This window comes from Capra hircus, chromosome 1 (genome assembly GCF_001704415.2).
Source record: "Capra hircus breed San Clemente chromosome 1, ASM170441v1, whole genome shotgun sequence".
NCBI lineage: Eukaryota > Metazoa > Chordata > Mammalia > Artiodactyla > Bovidae > Capra > Capra hircus.
In genome coordinates, this window is record NC_030808.1 from 32,791,598 (window position 1) to 32,809,528 (window position 17,931).

Consider the following 17,931-nt stretch of genomic DNA (forward strand, 5'->3'; position numbering starts at 1 on the left):
AAGTAGACACATGGAATCCAGACTAAATGGTAGCAGTTTTTCCCCCTATTGAATACTAGTCCTTGGAGAGGAAACAAGCAGCTTGGGCTTCTGGGACTCTTTAGACTTAATTTTGCTTCAAAAATCCAATCTGAATGGGCCAGAATGCCATTTTTAAAAAGAGAAACTGCCACAAAACAAAACAGGTTGACAAGTTAGAAATTATTGTACACTGCATTTGTAGAGAACAGAATATACCTTTAACCTGAAAAGCTCGTTATTGGGAAAAAGGTGCTGTAATACTCAGGAGTTTATTGTATACAGTGCTTGTTGGAAGTGATTTCATTTTGACAAGGTTATACAGGATCTGTTGTGCTCTAATAAGCTCCAATAACAAAATATAGTTGAATTTTTTGAATTCCTTCATTAGAATGTGAAAAAGGACCCTTTTTCTATTATTTTGAATTGAGTATGATGATTTAGAGCTCTGACACTTTTAAAAACATTGAAAAACTGCATTTGGAATGTAATATTCTTCAGTATGCTGCATTTTAATTTTTTAGACTGGAAGATTCTTAGCAAAAATTCCTAAAAATAACTTCATGAATGGTAAAAGGAGAAGGGATAATTTTTTGCAGAGATCCACCATGTATAAGGCTCAATTACTGATCCATATCTTTAAAATTGATGTCATTTCCTATGTACTGACAACATTGCTATTACCACCAAAAGATGTATTATTTATAAGTTATCAGTCAAATTCAAAGCCTAGAGCTAAGTACCCTAAGGAAGCACTGAAATATACCATAGATTTGATACCTATTTCCTCTGTTATCTTATCATCTTTTATACTCATAAATAAAAAACAAAAAACTAGTAATGCATTAATTGCCAAGTAAATGTGATAGCTTCCCAGATTTCAACCACTAATTTCATAAAGAGCTATGGTATGTATTCTGTTTACTGTGAACTTTATTATTAATAAGAGAATAGTTGAGTGTATTAATGACTATGTTAATTAAAGTAAATTTTAAAATTTTACCTTAATATTACTCATGTATTTTGATAGATGTTCTCCACTGAAGGAAAGATAGAGCTATATAGCTAGCGAGAGGCACATAACTCTGGGTGGGGTCACAATAGTGTGGTCATGACTGTAAACAATATTGTTATGGCAATACACCAGGGTCCTCTGTCCATGGGATTTTCCAGGCAAGAATACTGGAGTGGGTTGCCATGCCCTCCTCTAAGGGATCTTCCCAAACCAGGAACTGAAGCCAGGTCTCCCTCATTGCAGGCAGATTCTTTACCATTTGAGCCACCAGAGAAGCCCATAATTTTATGGTAGAGGGGTATAGGTAACAAAATGCAGGAACACTAGATAAACTCAGAAAGCACGAAAAGTGTTCAGAAAAAGGAAATCAGTTGGGGTTTAGTTGATCAAGGAAGTCTTTAAAGAGCAGGTAGGAATAAGGCTGAAAGTTGAGAGTAGCATTTCACTAGGCACATCAGAAAAGGGATGGCTGCTTTAAGATGAACGTGAAGTCACTCTGACTCTTTGCAACCCCATACTGTAGCCTACCAGGCTCCTCTGTCCATGGGATTTTGCAGGCATTTCCTTCTCCAGGGAATCTTCCTGACCCAGGGCTCAAACCCAGGTCTCCCACCTTGTAGACAGATGCTCTACCGTCTGAGCCACCAGGGAAGTCCTAACTTTAAGATGAGACTGTGTGATACCGATGGGGTGGATCAGAGTAAATTTGTACCAAGGCAAAGTTGTATTTTTAAAAGCAAGAACATGCTGATTTCTAAAGATTGAGCTTACAGTTTATTAGAAACATAGGTACATAAATATATGTGTCATGATAATATGTAAAACAAGCATGTGTAGAGGTGCATGTAAAGAGCTTGAAGGCACATTGAGGGAAGATATGACACATGACAGAGAAAAGTAATGAGAAACAGGATGTAACTCTGAGAACATGAAACAAAGAGAACAGAAGAATAGAGTCTAAAATCTGGGGAAATGACTTGTGTTAGGGCAGATGGCTTGTATCCTAGGCTTTGGCTTTTCTGTTTACGCTAACTGGTGTTATAAGAAATAAAGAAAAGAAGCCAAGCATACATGTGCTGAAGAACTCTAGCCCCTGTTGTTCCAGAAAACTTTAACACTGAGGCAGCTCAAGTGAGTATAGTTCGGAGTTCACATGAGAATCATAGAGGTTAAGCAGGAGACGTGATGGACAGTGAACTATCATAGCAAAGTTTAGCCATGGTCCCTGGGAACACAGAATTTGCTTTCCTGATTCAATAGCTTTTTTGTATGAGCAGAAATTGTGTTTCTGAAAATGAATAGGTTCTTATAGAAGTAACCCACAGTATTTACACTGCATTTATTTGTACTCAATAGTCACTCATATGAATAACTTTTGCAGCCAACTCAGACTTTGCCTTCATAATATACATTTGTGCAATTGACTAGATTTGAGGTTTTGTCTGACATTATTGAAATATTCCTGAATTTTCCTTATATGTTAGGGTAACACTTTATATAGGTTACAAGTAAGATGAAAATTGTAATTTATTTTAATTTACCTCTTATGTGTAGGTAAAACTATAGGCAAATATTTTCATGTCTTAGACCTTTATTTTTCTCAGCTCCCCATCAATACAAATTCTCAAATTTTTTCTTAAAAGGAAATTCCTGATTTTATTATGGCTACTATAGTTTTCTAAAACAGTAACATTTTATTAACAAATAATAAATAATGAACCATGGACCTCTATAAATTCATTTAAATAGCTTATTTAAACCACAAAATTATTTTAGCAAGTTTTATCCATGATAGTATATAGTAAATGAGTAGTTTCTAAGATTTAATCTGCTAGGAAAAGATTTAAACACATAATCACAATTTTAGAGAAATCGGTGTTACATATTTGTGTATATTGTGATAATAATTTTTTTTAACAACTTAAGCTATTATTGTTTCATATTCAAATTTCTTACTAACTAGAAGATGTTTTATTATTTCTGATTTTGAAGAACTTTATTGGAATTTCTCTTTTGGGTTTTAGGTCTATATACTAATTTCTCTGATCAGATCTAAACTAAAATAAACAAAATCTAATTATTTTCACTTTGCTCATTTCTGAAGATAGCTTTTTTCATCCACTACATATTTTATCAGTTGTTAGGTCATCATTTATATACTACTATCTAGAAAATATATTACATAATACACTGAATTTCTTTCATAAATTATAAATGCTGAACTTCTTAGCCACTTATTTTCCCAGGCAAATAAACAATATTCAATTAGATTAACATGCTCTCCAAGGAAAATGACAATGAAAAATTTGAGCCAGTCTTTGTATTGTAGGAAACAGAGATGAAATATCATGTAGTTAATTGACTGATCTATTAGATAGCTCCCATTTCTGAATGTTAATATCCATAAATTACTTACCATTGATTTTTTTTCTGTTTTTTATTTATAGCTATTTTTGTGTCCCATTTAAATACTCTTAAATCATAGGATGTGAACATGTAAGGCAAAATCTTCTAAATTGATGTCATATTTAGCATATTACTTATAATATTAATATGACTGCAGATTATGTGGCTTTATGAACAGAATTAATAAATTGATGTTGAACCAGGATTAAGTTACTTTTATTATGTATGGGCACATTTATAATTCTTCTGCATATGAATCAGTGTATTTTTATTCTACACAATGTATTTTTTTCAACAAGAAGAGATAAAAAATGAATGTGCTGTAGAAAAGGAGAAAGCGATCTTCATTTTTTATCCTGTGCTATATTTGGTTGAGTATGCTTTATATTAATAGCATAATGGTATTAAAATATACGATTCTAGACACCTCAAGAATAAGGTAAATGACTATTACTTGTGTTTCCAATTTTGTTTTTCCTAATGGGAATATAGCTTCATTCTCATTGAAGTGAAGTGAAGTGAAGTCGCTCAGTCATACTCGACTCTTTGCAACCCCATGGACTGTAGCTTACAAGGCTCCTCTGTCCATGGAATTTTCCAGGCAAAAGTACTGGAGTGGGTTGCCATTTCCTTCTCCAGTGGATCTTCCCGATTCAGGGATCTAACCCAGGTCTCCTGCATTGCAGGCAGATGCTTTACCGTCTGAGCAACCAGGGAAGCCCCTTCATTCTCATTATCAATGTTTTTATCAATGTTTAAATAAAAGGCCAAAACCTTTAAAATAATTGCTGAATGATGCCAAATGTTGGTGCTTACATGTAGGGGTAAAAACTAGAGAGGTAGGTGTTTGAACTTAGTAAGACAGCTCAGAATTTTACTAATTTCTGCTTTGACAAGAGCTATAGTCAGGCAGATAAATCATCTTGAGATGGAAATAACGTTAGAGAAATTTGTCTCTGCAGTATGATTATATATTTAAGAAAATTCTTTCTATGATACAGCATATGTTTGTGTAATTTTCAAAGCAAGGAAACTATCTAAAAATCTTCTCATCCATTAAGTGGGGATAGTAATAGACAACCTGCAATTTTGCTTTGATCATTTACCGCTGATCACAGTGAGTTACTCAGTGGTCCCTCCTAGCCTTTCACCCTTTCTTGGAAAGTCTCAAGTCAGGTGAAAATGGAGGGAGTTCCTAAGGAGATGCGGTGTGCATGAAACTCAGGTCAGGCTCACACAGCTTTCAGAGCCACAGAATATGTAGGCAAAGACAGTTTTGTTGTTTGTTTGTTGTTGTTGCTTAATCACTAAGCCTTGTGAGACTCTTTGTGGCCCCATGAACTATAACCCACCAGCCTCCTCTGTCTGCGGAATTTCCAGGGGAGAATTGTGGAGAGGATTGCCATTTTCTTCTCCAGGGGATCTTCTTGACCCAGGATTCAAACCTGCATCTCCTGCACTGGCGGGTGGATTCTTTACCTCTGAGTCACCAGGAAAGTCCTCATTTTGTTAGCAAGGATATTTACTGAAAGAAGTTTTAGGTTGTAGTAGTTTTAGGTTGTCTTGAAAAAGTATGCTTCAGAAAATAAAAAGTTTCTGTAAGTAGTAAGGAGAGAGAACTTTTTGTGATCAGCCGTAATGAAATATTTTAGTTTTATATTAACTAGTCAAAAAGTGGACTTTTCTAGATCCCCTAAAATAAATTATATGCTTATAATGCTATGAACAAATTCATTTAGTAAATTTTTACTGACCTTCTAAACTGTGCTACGTACCAAAAATAAAGCAGGCAAAATTCTTCCATTCAAAGCTTCATTGCCCAGTGCTGAAACTGACATGAATAAAATCATAGCAATAGAAAGTTTAGGTAAAAGAAATATCACTCTATTCTCTTGATCTTTCTGAGAATTCTAACTAATTCCAGATAATCTTACATGGTTGAGTTGTAGTTGATTCTGATTAAAATCCTGAAATTGAATATTAAGATTAAATGTTTGCTGTTTCACAATAAAGTTGAAATAATTGAATGGACAGTGTGGTGAGAAGAAAGAACAGAATGAAGAAGCCCTCAATTTTCTCTTTTTTTTCAAGAACAAAAATGTTTCCAAACAAGTTAGCTGAAATAATGTTCAGTTCAGTTCACTTCAGTCACTCAGTCTTGTCCGACTCTTTGCGACCCCATGAATCACAGCAGGCCAGGCTTCCCTGTCCATTACCAACTCCCGGAGTTCACTCAAACTCAGGTCCACTGAGTCAGAGATGCCATCCAGACATCTCATACTAGTCATCCTCTTCTCCTGCCCCCAATCCCTCCCAGCATCAGAGTCTTTTCCAATTGGACAGCTCTTTGCATGAGGTGGCCAAAGTATTGGACTTTCAGCTTTAGCATCAGTCCTTCAAATGAACACTCAGGATTGGTCTCATTAGAAAGGACTGGTTGGATCTCCTTGAAGTCCAAGCGACTCTCAAGAGTCTGCTCCAACACAACAGTTCAAAAGCATCAATTCTTTGGCAATCAGCTTTCTTCAAGTCCAACTCTCACATCCATACATGACCACAGGAAAAACCAAAGCCTTGACTAGACGGACCTTTGTTGGCAAAGCAATGTCTCTGCTTTTCAATATGCTAGTTAGGTTAGTCACAACTTTCCTTCCAAGGATAAACATGTTTAATTTCATGGCTGCAGTCACCATCTGCAGTGATTTTGGAGCCCCCAAAAATAAAGTCTGACACTGTTTCCACTGTTTCCCCATCTATTTGCCATAAAGTGAGGGACCAGATGCCATGATCTTAGTTTTCTGAATGTTGAGCTTTAAGCCAATTTTTTCATTCTCCTCTTTCACTTCCATCAAGAGGCTTTTTAGTTCCTCTTTACTTCCTGCCATAAGGGTGGTGTCATCTGCATGTCTGAGGTTATTGATATTTCTCCTGGCAATCTTGATTCCAGCCTGTGCTTCTTCCAGCCCAGCGTTTCTCATGATGTACTCTGCATAGAAGTTAATTAAGCAGGGTGACAATACAGCCTTGATGTACTCCTTTTCCTATTTGGAAGCAGTCTGTTGTTCCATGTCCAGTTCTAACTGTTGCTTCCTGACCTGCATACAGGTTTCTCAAGAGGCAGGTCAGGTGGTCTGGTATTCCCATCTCTTTCAGAATTTTCCACAGTTTATTGTGATCCACACAGTCAAAGGCTTTGGCATAGTCAATAAAGCAGAAATAGATATTTTCTGGAACTCTCTTGCTTTTTCGATTATCTAGCAGTTGTTGGCAATTTGATCTCTGGTTCCTCTCCCTTTTCTAAAACCAGCTTGAACATCAGAAAGTTCACGGTTCACATATTGCTGAAGCCTGGCTTGGAGAATTTTGAGCATTACTCTGTTAGCATGTGAGATGAGTGCAATTGTGCAGTAGTTTGAGAATTCTTTGGCATTGCCTTTCTTTGGAATTAGAATGAAAACTGATCTTTTCCAGTCCTGTGGCCACTGCTGAGTTTTCCAAATTTGCTGGCATATTGAGTATAGCACTTTCACAGCATCATCTTTCAGGATTTGAAACAGCTCAACTGGAATTCCATCACTTCCACTAGCTTTGTTCATAGTGATGCTTTCTAAGGCCCACTTGACTTCACATTCCAGGATGTCTGGCTCTAGGTGAGTGATCACATCATCGTGATTATCTGGGTCATGAAGATCTTTTTTGTACAGTTCTCCTGTGTATTCTTGCCACCTCTTCTTAATATCTTCTGCTTCTGTTAGGTCCATACCATTTATGTCTTTATTGAGTCCATCTTTGCATGAAATATTTCCTTGGTATCTCTAATTTTCTTGAAGAGATCTCTAGTCTTTCCCATTCTATTGTTTTCCTCTATTTCTTTGCATTGATCACTGAGGAAGGCTTTCTTGTCTCTCCTTGCTATTCTGTGGCACTCTGCATTCAGATGCTTATATCTTTCCTTTTCTCCTTTGCTTTTCATTTCTCCTCCTTTCACAGCTATTTGTAACGCCTCCTCAGACAACCACTTTGCTTTTTTGCATTTCTTTTTTCGGTGGGGATGGTCTTGATCCCTGTCTCCTGTACAATGTCACGAAGCTCTGTCCATAGTTCATCAGGCACTCTGTCGATCAGATCTAGTCCCTTAAATCTATTTCTCACTTCCACTGTATAATCATAAGGGATTTGATTTATGTCATACGTGAATGGTCTAGTGGTTTTCCCCACTTTCTTCAATTTAAGTCTGAATTTGGCAATAAGGAGTTCATGAGCTGAGCCACAGTCAGCTCCTGGTCTTGATTTTTGCTGACTGTAAGAGCTTCTTCATCTTTGACTGCAAAGAATATAATCAATCTGATATCGGTGTTGACCATCTGGTGATGTCCATGTGTAGAGTTTTCTCTTGTGTTGTTGGAAGAGGGTGTTTGCTATGACCAGTGCGTTCTCTTGGCAAAACTCTATTAGCCTTTGTCCTGCTACATTCTGTACTCCAAGGCCAAATTTGCCTGTTACACCAGGTGTTTCTTGACTTCCTACTTTTGCATTCCAGTCCCCTATAATGAAAAGGACATCTTTTTTGGGTGTTAGTTCTAAAAGGCCTTTTAGGTTTTCAAAGAATGGTTCAAGTTCAGCTTCTTCAGCATTACTGGTTGGGGCTTAGGCTTGGATCACCATTATATTGAATGGTTTGCCTTGGAAATGAACAGAGATCATTCTGTCGTTTTTGAGATTGCATCCAAGTACTGAATTTTGGACTCTTTATTGACCATGATGGCTAATCCATTTCTCCTAAGGGATTCCTGCCTGCAGTAGTAGATATAATGGTCATCTGAGTTAAATTCACCCATTCCAGTCCATTTTAGTTTGCTGATTCCTAGAATCTCGACATTCACTTTTGCTTCTCATGTTTGACCACTTCCAACTTGCCTTGATTCATGTACCTAACGTTCCAGGTTCCTTTGCAGTATGGCTCTTTATAGCATCGGACCTTGCTTCTATCACTAGTTGTATCCACAGCTGGGTATTGTTTTTGCTTTGGCTCCATCCCTTAATTATTTCTGGAATTATTTCTCCACTGATCTCTTGTACATACTGGGCACTTGCCAACCTGGGGAGTTCCTCTTTCAGTATCCTATCATTTTGCCTTTTCATACTGTTCAATAATGAAATAATGGTACTAGTGATAAAAATATGTAAAAGTGACAGATTTGTTATTTGACAAGTCATTTTCTTGACCCAACTGTCATATCAGCCAAGGTGCTTCCCATCAGTTGTTCTCATCCAGTTTCTTTTTAGGTGCATATGAAGTCAGATATGCAGATGACACCACCCTTATGGCAGAAAGTGAAGAGGAACTAAAAAGTCTCTTGATGAAAGTGAAAGAGGAGAATGAAAAAGTTGGCTTAAAGCTCAACATTCAGAAAACTAAGATCATGGCATCAGGTCCCATCACTTCATGGGAAATAGATGGGGGAACAGTGGAAACAGTGTCAGACTTTATTTTTGGGGGCTCCAAAATCACTGCAGATGGCGATTGCAGCTATGAAATTAAAAGATGCTTACTCTTTGGAAGGAAAGTTATGACCAATCTAGATAGCATATTCAAAACAGAGATATTACTTTGCCAACAAAGGTCCATCTAGTCAAGGCTGTGGTTTTTCCAGTGGTCATGTATGAATGTGAAAGTTGGACTGTGAAAAAAGCTGAGCACCGAAGAACTGATGCTTTTGAAGTATGGTGTTGGAGAAGACTCTTGAGAGTCGCTTGGACTGCAAGGAGATCCAACCAGTCCATTCTAAAAGAGATCAGTTCTGGGTGTTCATTGGAAAGACTGATGCTAAAGCTGAAACTCCATTACTTTGGGCACCTCATGCGAAGACTTGACTCATTGGAAAAGACTCTGATGCTGGGAGGGATTGAGGGCAGGAAGGGGACGACAGAGGATGAGATGGCTGGATGGCATCACCAACTTAATGGACCTGAGTCTGAGTGAACTCTGGGAGTTGGTGATGGACAGGGAGGCCTGGCGTGCTGCAATTCATAGGGTCACAAAGAGTCAGACATGATTGAATGACTGAACTGAACTGAACTGAACTGAAGTCAAGGGGAGAAGATTAGAGAAAATGATGATCAGATAAGCAACAGCCAGATTTTGGGTCTATAATTGCTAGTGGTGGACATTATAAAAGACTCTAGGGCAGATGTCTTAAAATAGGTTAGCAATTATTAAAACTACCCACAGTTTTTATATTTTTTAATATTAGCATGTGGTTGGAAGCCCTTATATATCATGCATCTTCATATGGAAAATAGAATATTGCTTGTTTTATAAAAGAATGCTCAAGAAAATATATAGATTGTCTCCAAAACTAATCAGAGTTAGTTATTGCCCATCTTTGTTAATACACAGTAAGGTAAAGAAATCTAAACAATGTGATATTTCTTGCTATACAAATAAATAAATAAAAACACCAAATACTGTTATTTGCATCTGAGAATCAAATGATATAGATGCTTTTGAAAAACTGCTTTTCAGAGCCAATGAAATTTTCTTCACTCCAGTGTCTGATAGCAAATAATCTAATATTTTATAATCTGTGATAGTTTTGTAATATCAAGTTCTTTCCACTGAGTTTTAAGGGACTAATATTATTGTACATTCTTATATTTGATAGCCCTGTAAGATATTTCCCTTTACACTAATTAAATACATATATTTGGAGATCCTAATGAGAAAATGATTTTGCTAACTGACAAAAAGTGTATTATTTTCTAATTTTAATATTTGTAAAAGTTCAAATTACACTCTTTTTTTTTTTAATTTAGAAAATGTCTTTCATTTATCTCTAGCATGCTACCCTATTTAGGAGGCTTATAATGAAAATAAGAAGGTATAGCAGAAATTAGTAAACAAGAGATGAACATGCATGTATACATAATATTTATTCATTCATAATGTTGTTCAAGTCAATTCTACTTTATGATCATGGTAATTGCACTCCAGGCAATACCCATTTTCTCTAGTGACTGATGTAGCACCATTGGATTTTCAGAAGATTATTTTCTTAATTTGACTGGCCAGGAAGTATTTTCCCTGTTGAAAAACAGGTGTAAACATCAATACCAAAGATAAGAGAGTAATCTCATGCTGTTTTCTGATGTCTCCAGCTTAGACAATTCAGCAGGTTAAAGTCTGAGGATTGAGTAAGGCTATTTATCAGAAGTAAGGAACTAGAAAAATTCTGGTGTGACTCACAGAGTTTAACTGAGGGAATGACAAGAAGCCTTTTAATAGCAAAATAATCTGTCAAATGCTCTGAATATATAGGGGCTGTGTAACAAACATGTGAAATCAAACCCCAGTACAGTAATTACAGGTAATTTGTGAACTGTTTCTCATTTTCTCACTGTGTAAATTATATGCCTATACACCTGAGACAAGAGTTGACTCTTAGGATCTTACTGAAATTCTCATTGCTTGACACTGGCTATATTGTTTCAGTGTTTATGCTGCTTTTCCAAATTTCAGCTGCTTTTGAGTGAAAGGAAGGAAAATCTTGTAAACTCTGAGCTATTTTTTCAGTTTATTATGTCCTCTGTACTTGAATCTACTGTCAACTTTTGCCAGTTTGACTATTTATGGACTAGGGGTTGAATGTTATGGTTCAAATCTATGTTCAATAACTTCTCCTAGGCATGCCAAATAATATGAATCATAAACATTTCAGATATTGAGTTCCATGCTAGTTGACCCAATACTTGTTAAAGACTCCTATGTACTGAAAAATTGTTAGAGGCGTTACCAGCTAACCAGGGTAAGAACTGCAAGATTCTAAGCTGTACATTAACACCATTTCTGAGAAAAGGAAAAGCAAAATAATAGTAATAATAATAACAGTTGGCTTCTTTTTTGTTTGTGTCTAAAGATTGCTTTCACCCTATTTCCTATCATTGTTTGCCTAAAAATATCAAAAAGTATTTAACATGCATATACTCACCCATCGTTAATGTTTATTTAATCTTATATGGTGGTGTTATTTGTGTATATTTTCTGTTGTGTTGTTTCTTTGTTTACTTCTTTGGCAAAGCATGTCAATTTTTGTTTTACCTATCTGTATTTTGCTACTGCATGTCAAACATTTTAAAGGACTCAGTGAACAAATGAATTCTTGTCATTTTAAATTTCACTCAAAATATTGCAAGCAATCTGCTTATCTTCAAACATTGCTCTCGGTTTTTGCTTTGTGTAAGAGCATGAAAAATAAATGAACAAAAAATGACAAGAACCGTGTGGTACAAGGAGCTTTGTACCAGATAATCTGTTTAAGCCTGTTAAATTTAAACCTAAATAAGATATATGTATTTATAATTTGAATCATTTATGTTTCTGTTTTGTTTGCATGATATGATTTTGTTTTATATTTTGTTTTTTTCCACTCACCAGATGTTCCCAACACTTTGCTTCCCACTACTATCATCCCCTCCCTTACCACTGCAACAGTCACAACCACTGTAGCCATAACAACCTGCCCAACCACATCTGCAACAACCAGCAACATAAGAGGTACGGTATGCTTCTTTGTTATGGCCTAGAAAACACGTTAAATAGAAATTTATAGGGCTTACTTTTTTAAAGAGTAGAGGAATTGAGATCCAATTTTACTTAATTATAAGGAATAATTAAATCAAGTCAGTTACTGTCAGTTAGGGTTATTGTAATACAATATAAGACAAGATGGTATATTTTAATTTTTCTTAGTGTCATATGATTCACGAAAATGTTCAGAATATAGGTAAAAAATATATGAAGCTCTGAAACATTGACAATTTAAAATGTGAACATGGGAGCTTTTTTTTTTTTTTTTTTTTTTTGGTACTTTACCTTATAAAAACAAGCAAAGAGATAAGATGTTCAAAAATGCAGAGGTAGTTTTTGCTTTTTTATGACCCTACTTTAGTGTTAATGATTTTTTATTTCTCTGCAACTAGATTAAAAAGCCTGCAGTGTTGAGTTTGTTCTAAAATTAGCATGACAGGGGTCATTATAAGTTATTTACCACATAGAACTTTTAGGTATATGTTTAATATATCATCCTAAAGTGATTAGCTGAGTGGAGCTACTTCTTGTAATTAGAGAGTGTTCCAGAAGCAAATGTTCTAGGCTTATCCAGGATGACAGGAATTGACAGTTGGCTCTAGGAATAATTTCTGGTGTCTGATTACTAATAAGATGTTTTTCTGAAGCACAGCAAGCAAAAAGATATTGAAGGAATTCTTAAGGGCCAAAACAAACAAACAAACAAACAAACAAACCAAGAAATCATTATATCATGGTTCAAAAACATAAAAAAATATTTCTGAGTAGTTAAGTCGTTGTTAGATAATGAAGAAATGAAAAGTTTTTTGAGATTTTTGAGCACATTATAGAAATACACGATTTAAACTTTATTTCTGTGTTCAGAGACAATGTGTCCTATTTAAGTCTGTCGTTTACTCTTACACATGCTTATACATGTTTTATGTCATGTTGGCTGTACTAATATGTGTTAAATGTAGCAACTTAATTTGAGCTCATAAGGACTTTACAAAAATATATATCTAAAGTTTCATCAGGGATACACTTAACATTGTTTTCACTTATAAAGACTATTCAATTAGACTTCTGTGTTTCTTAGAATTTTTATTAATTCTCAGTATTATGTTGAGTTGCTGCTAGCATTTACTTAGTGTTTGTAGTATTTTTTCTCTTGTTCCAGAAAAATATTTTAGTATCTGGTAAGTGTTCATTAGGTTTATTCTGTTATGCAGGGTACAAGATTGATAGCTAAAACTTGATGGTGATAACAATAAAAATCATTAAAAATACCTAGTATTACTAAAAAAAACCTGTATTTGATTTAAATCTAAAGGTAGAAGAGTTTAAAGATCATTCTTATAACAATGTGTATGAAATGGGTGGAAAAATACTAAAAATGGAGAAAAAACACTTTATGATAATATATGAAATGTAAAATATCTAATGTTCTACTTTGCTTTACTTATTGTTTTTCTAAAGATTTTTACAAACAGTAATTAAGATGAAATGTAGCTATTGCTTACCCACAAAATCTCAATGGTAATGTTAAGTTCTAAGTGTACAAAGAAATCACTTTGATGGAAAAGGCTATGTTGGTTTAATTTTTTTTTAAAGACATACTTAAAAAAAGTCTAATTAATTTCTTCAATGAGTATTTGTTAAATATCTGTTATATATATTATAGAAACAGCACTATGCCAAGGCTAAAATTATGGATATTTAACATATTGTATCTTAAAACACTAGCAAATTAATGCATTTTCCCCTAAATAATCAGTACCTGGGCTTAATTAGTTAAGGCATTCATATCTTTTGTGAGTATACGTACATTAGGCCAAATTAAGAGAAAATATTTTATTTCAAAGTGAAGTGCTTAACAACAATGTTTTATATTTATTCACATGTATCTTAAGTGAATCTTACCGGTTCCATTTTAATCAGCCTGCTAAAATGAAATCAGTTTTCTGCTTTTTCAAGTAAATTCATTTTTTAAAGCTTTCCTAAGGTGTTTTATGAACTTTACACCATGAAATTTAAAAATTATAAAAAAAAAACTGTTTTTCCTTCAAAGGAACACATGAATAAATAAACCTCAAAGAAGACAAACAAACACATAGATACACACCATTCCCTCTTTCTTTAGTTAACAGTTGAAACATATCATTTTTCAAATGGTATCAAGATATGTGAAAAGAAAACATTTTATGAGTTAGGCAATTCATAGCATCTATTTTATACAGAAAAAAATAGTAACACTGACATCAAATGTTAGTATAAGTCTATTTTCCGTGCTAACTTCAGCAAACCACTGGGAACTGAAGAAAGTCACCAAGCATGATTAATGTTCTAGTCCATATTTGAGGGAGTTGGGAATTTTGTCAATATATAAATATTTTATGATTTTTGCACTCTGCTGCTTATAAATTATATGATATTCACTCAGCCGTGCATTACCTATTAAATTAGAGCTTTCAGATGCAATTATATTTTAGTGGAATTCACTTATTTATGAAATGGCAAAAGATGTTACAAAATTATCATTTAAAAGATATCATAATAAAAATATGTTGTCTAAGAAAAGCTAAGGACTAAATATTTCCAGCTTGCCAATTTTTTTAAAGTTTATCTGCTTCATCCCTGTCTTTCATTTAGTAATCTTAACTAAACTAACTATATTTAATCTTATTAGCTTTAAATATCATTTCTTCAGATTTCATAAATATAACATTTATCTCTATCTGTACAGACATATTTAATAAGTTACCACAAATAAATCACCATTCATATCTCCATTTCTACTCTTTCACCACCCTTGCCGTTGCTGGGTTTTCTTCTCTATGATAACATCCAGTTTAAAAATGAAGAATCGTTCTGCAGCTGCATTAAAAATCAAAATAAAATAGAACAAAATAAGCTACTCAACTTGTCAGTTGTAACCTCGAGAATTTGCACATCTCTTCAGTTTGTACATGAAATGCACCCTCGTGTGCAGGAAGAAGGGCTTCAACCATAAGGAAGAAAGCTGGCAATTAGCAGTATCTTGTTACAAATAAGTGTGCTAAAAGAGAGAAAGGAGCAAACCTTACCAAACATGGGAAAGACAGAGAATAAGTGAGTCCCGGAGATGTCTTTAGGTGTGAGCTGTGGTTCTTCTGTTTACACAGTCTTTGGTCATAGATGTTGAACCAAATTTAGTACTTGCATTTTCATCAGAAAAATGAGAAACACTCGATTCTGATTGTCTTGAGGACTGGATAATATTTAGAGTTCTGGCAACATAATCAGCACTCAATGTATGACAATTATTGCTTAGTTCTTTTAAGTAAAATGAATATATTCACGTTTGCATCATACAATTAATGAAATTGTGTATTTTTCCTATAGTAATTCTAGTTTTGACAAAATTATCTGGTGTTAGTGCACCGATTGCATTTTAATTTCAAACCTACTTTTAATTAGTTAAAATCAAATAATAAAATGGCACTAGAACATATGGAATTTACCTATCCTTGAATATAACAATTAAGAAATTGTCTAAGAAGTTCATAATATTTTTGATTTATATCATATATCTAAAATCTGAACATTTTATAGATCTCTCAAATATTTTTCATTAGAAAACATCATTGCTATAGCACATTTTCTGCTTATAGAACTTGCAACTTTTTAAAGCTAGTGGCCTGATTAATGCTATCAACTAATTTAGAAGATATATATCTATATATCTGTATCTGTATCTATCTACCTATCCATCTATCCATACATACTTTTTTATGAATTTCGGGTTTTCTTATCACTTTAATAAATTTTTAATGAGATAAACTTTGATGAGTTAAATATGATCACTTACAAAATACTTCCAAATGACCTGATGTGATTTCTAGAATTAATATAATTTTTGCCATGGTATGCTTACTTTGAAAGCATTTTTAATTTTTTAAACTAATTTCTTTACTTATTCACTTATTTTTAGCTGAGCTGGATCTTCCTTGCCAAGCAGGCTTTTCTCTAGTTCCAGCAAGCAGGGCCTACACTTTAGTTGCAGTGCAAGGGCTTTTAATTGCGGTGGCTTCTCTTGTTGCAGAGCATGGGCTCTGGGGCATGTGAACTTCTGTAGTTGCAGTGGGCTCGGTAGTTGCAGTTCCCAGCCTCTGAGCACAGGCTCAGTAGTTGTGGCACATAGGCTTGGTGCTCCACAACCTGTCGGATCTTCCTGGATCAGGGATGGAACCTGCGTCTCCTGTATTGGCAGTCAGAACCTTCACTACTGAGCCACCAGGGAAGCCCTAAAATTTTTTATCATATTGTATATTTTCAATTTTATATAAACTATCTCATAATCTAGGCATCTTTAACAGCACCCTCATTTACAGGTCATGATATAAAGATTTGAAAATTCAGGAAACATGTATGAGACATAGTGAGATAAATCAGTGATTATATCTATTTATTATGATTTTTAAAAGTAGAATTCAAAATTGAAGCCTTTATGCTTACCAAGACAGAAAAACTCCTAAATGCCTACTTATCTGTCTCTGCCTCTTTAAGACTGTAAGTAAACTACAAGTGCAGAAATGAAATGACATATATGGAGAAAAGGTATAAAATATCTAATATACTCCCTGTCCTGTTCAAATACTTCATGCATTTCAATGTTTTAGATAGAAAAAAAAAATCCTAAAAGTGATGATGACGTTGTTTATACAATCCATGTAAAAATCCAAATGAATTATTGGTTCAAGTATTGATTTATTTTACATCAGACTTAAAAATGGAAAAATAATTTTTTGTTAATAAAACTGTATAATTTTGCTTATAATTACAACCAATTTGTTAACTATAACGAGGTAATTGGACTGGACCTTACTGCAGAATGGGCTTCCCTGGTGGCTCAGAGGTTAAAGCGTCTGCCCGCTATATAGGAGACCTTGGTTCGATACCTGGGTTGGGAAGATTCCCCTGGAGAAGAAAACTGCAACGGACTCCAGTATTCTTGCCTGGAGAATCCCATGGACGGAGGAACCTGATGGGATACAGTCCACAGGGTTGCAAAGAGTCGGACACGACTGAGCAAGTTCACTTTTGCTTTCTTTACTTCAGAATGACACTGCAAATTTTTTTCTTTAAAAATACATTTTTTTAAAATTTACCAAATCAACTATTATCAAATTACCTACAACCAGAAAAGTATGACCAATATAAAAAAATTTAGAGATGAGTTACTGTTTTGGTCCCAGCCTATTGATAGTGATGCTTTTGGCTATGACTGCTTGAGAAACTTGCCTCAGCTCCTGTAGCGTTTAGGAGCACCTACAGGCATTTCCTGATACTGAGGCCAGTAGCGTTGGACCAGCCCTTGTTCTTAATATGGTCATTGGATGCCCCTCAGCAAAAAAAAACCAACAGAGAATATTGAGGAACAAAATTACTACTCACAGATTCTGAAGGACCACCTAGAGAAATCACGGTTAGAAAGACACAGCAGACTTGGTCTCTGGCTTTATTAGAGTTCAAAGGTGGGGTGTCTAGAGTTTTGTGGACTCACATCATTATTGTTGAATTTGAATTGTTAAGAATGGGAATTAGGCATAGGAAGGGAGAGCCAGTTTCTCAAGGTGATCAGTTGTCTGGGTTACCCAGGACTTTCTGAAAGTAAGAAGTTCACAGGTGGGGCAGCCTAGTTCCTTACCTGGTTGTTTTGCTAGGCTGACAATACATTTATTCAAGATGGATTTCTTTTGAAGTGTATATCTCTGCAATCAAAAGCTCAGTTTCAAGCATTAACTTAATGTAGGGTTTCTCTGGTGGCTCAGAAGGTAAAGAATCTGCCTGCAATGTGGGATACCTGGGTTCGATCCCTGGGTTGGGAAGAACTCCTGGAGAAGGGCATGGCGACCCACTCCAGTATTCTTGCCTGGGAAATCCA

The 17,931-nt window shown here is 34.9% G+C and overlaps 1 protein-coding gene across 3 annotated transcripts in view; it reads left to right on the plus strand.

The window, feature by feature from the left end:
* CADM2 (cell adhesion molecule 2) overlaps positions 1 to 17,931 on the plus strand; it is a 1,295,522-nt gene that overhangs the window by 1,189,087 nt on the left and 88,504 nt on the right. For 2 of the 3 annotated variants that reach the window (XM_005674789.3, XM_018054195.1), the window contains exon 8: positions 11,874 to 11,993. The exons of the other annotated variant lie outside the window; for it this stretch is intronic. In XM_005674789.3, the coding sequence (XP_005674846.1) occupies positions 11,874 to 11,993 (120 nt within the window). The remainder of the gene's footprint in view (positions 1 to 11,873; positions 11,994 to 17,931) is intronic. 3 annotated transcript variants of the gene reach the window in all.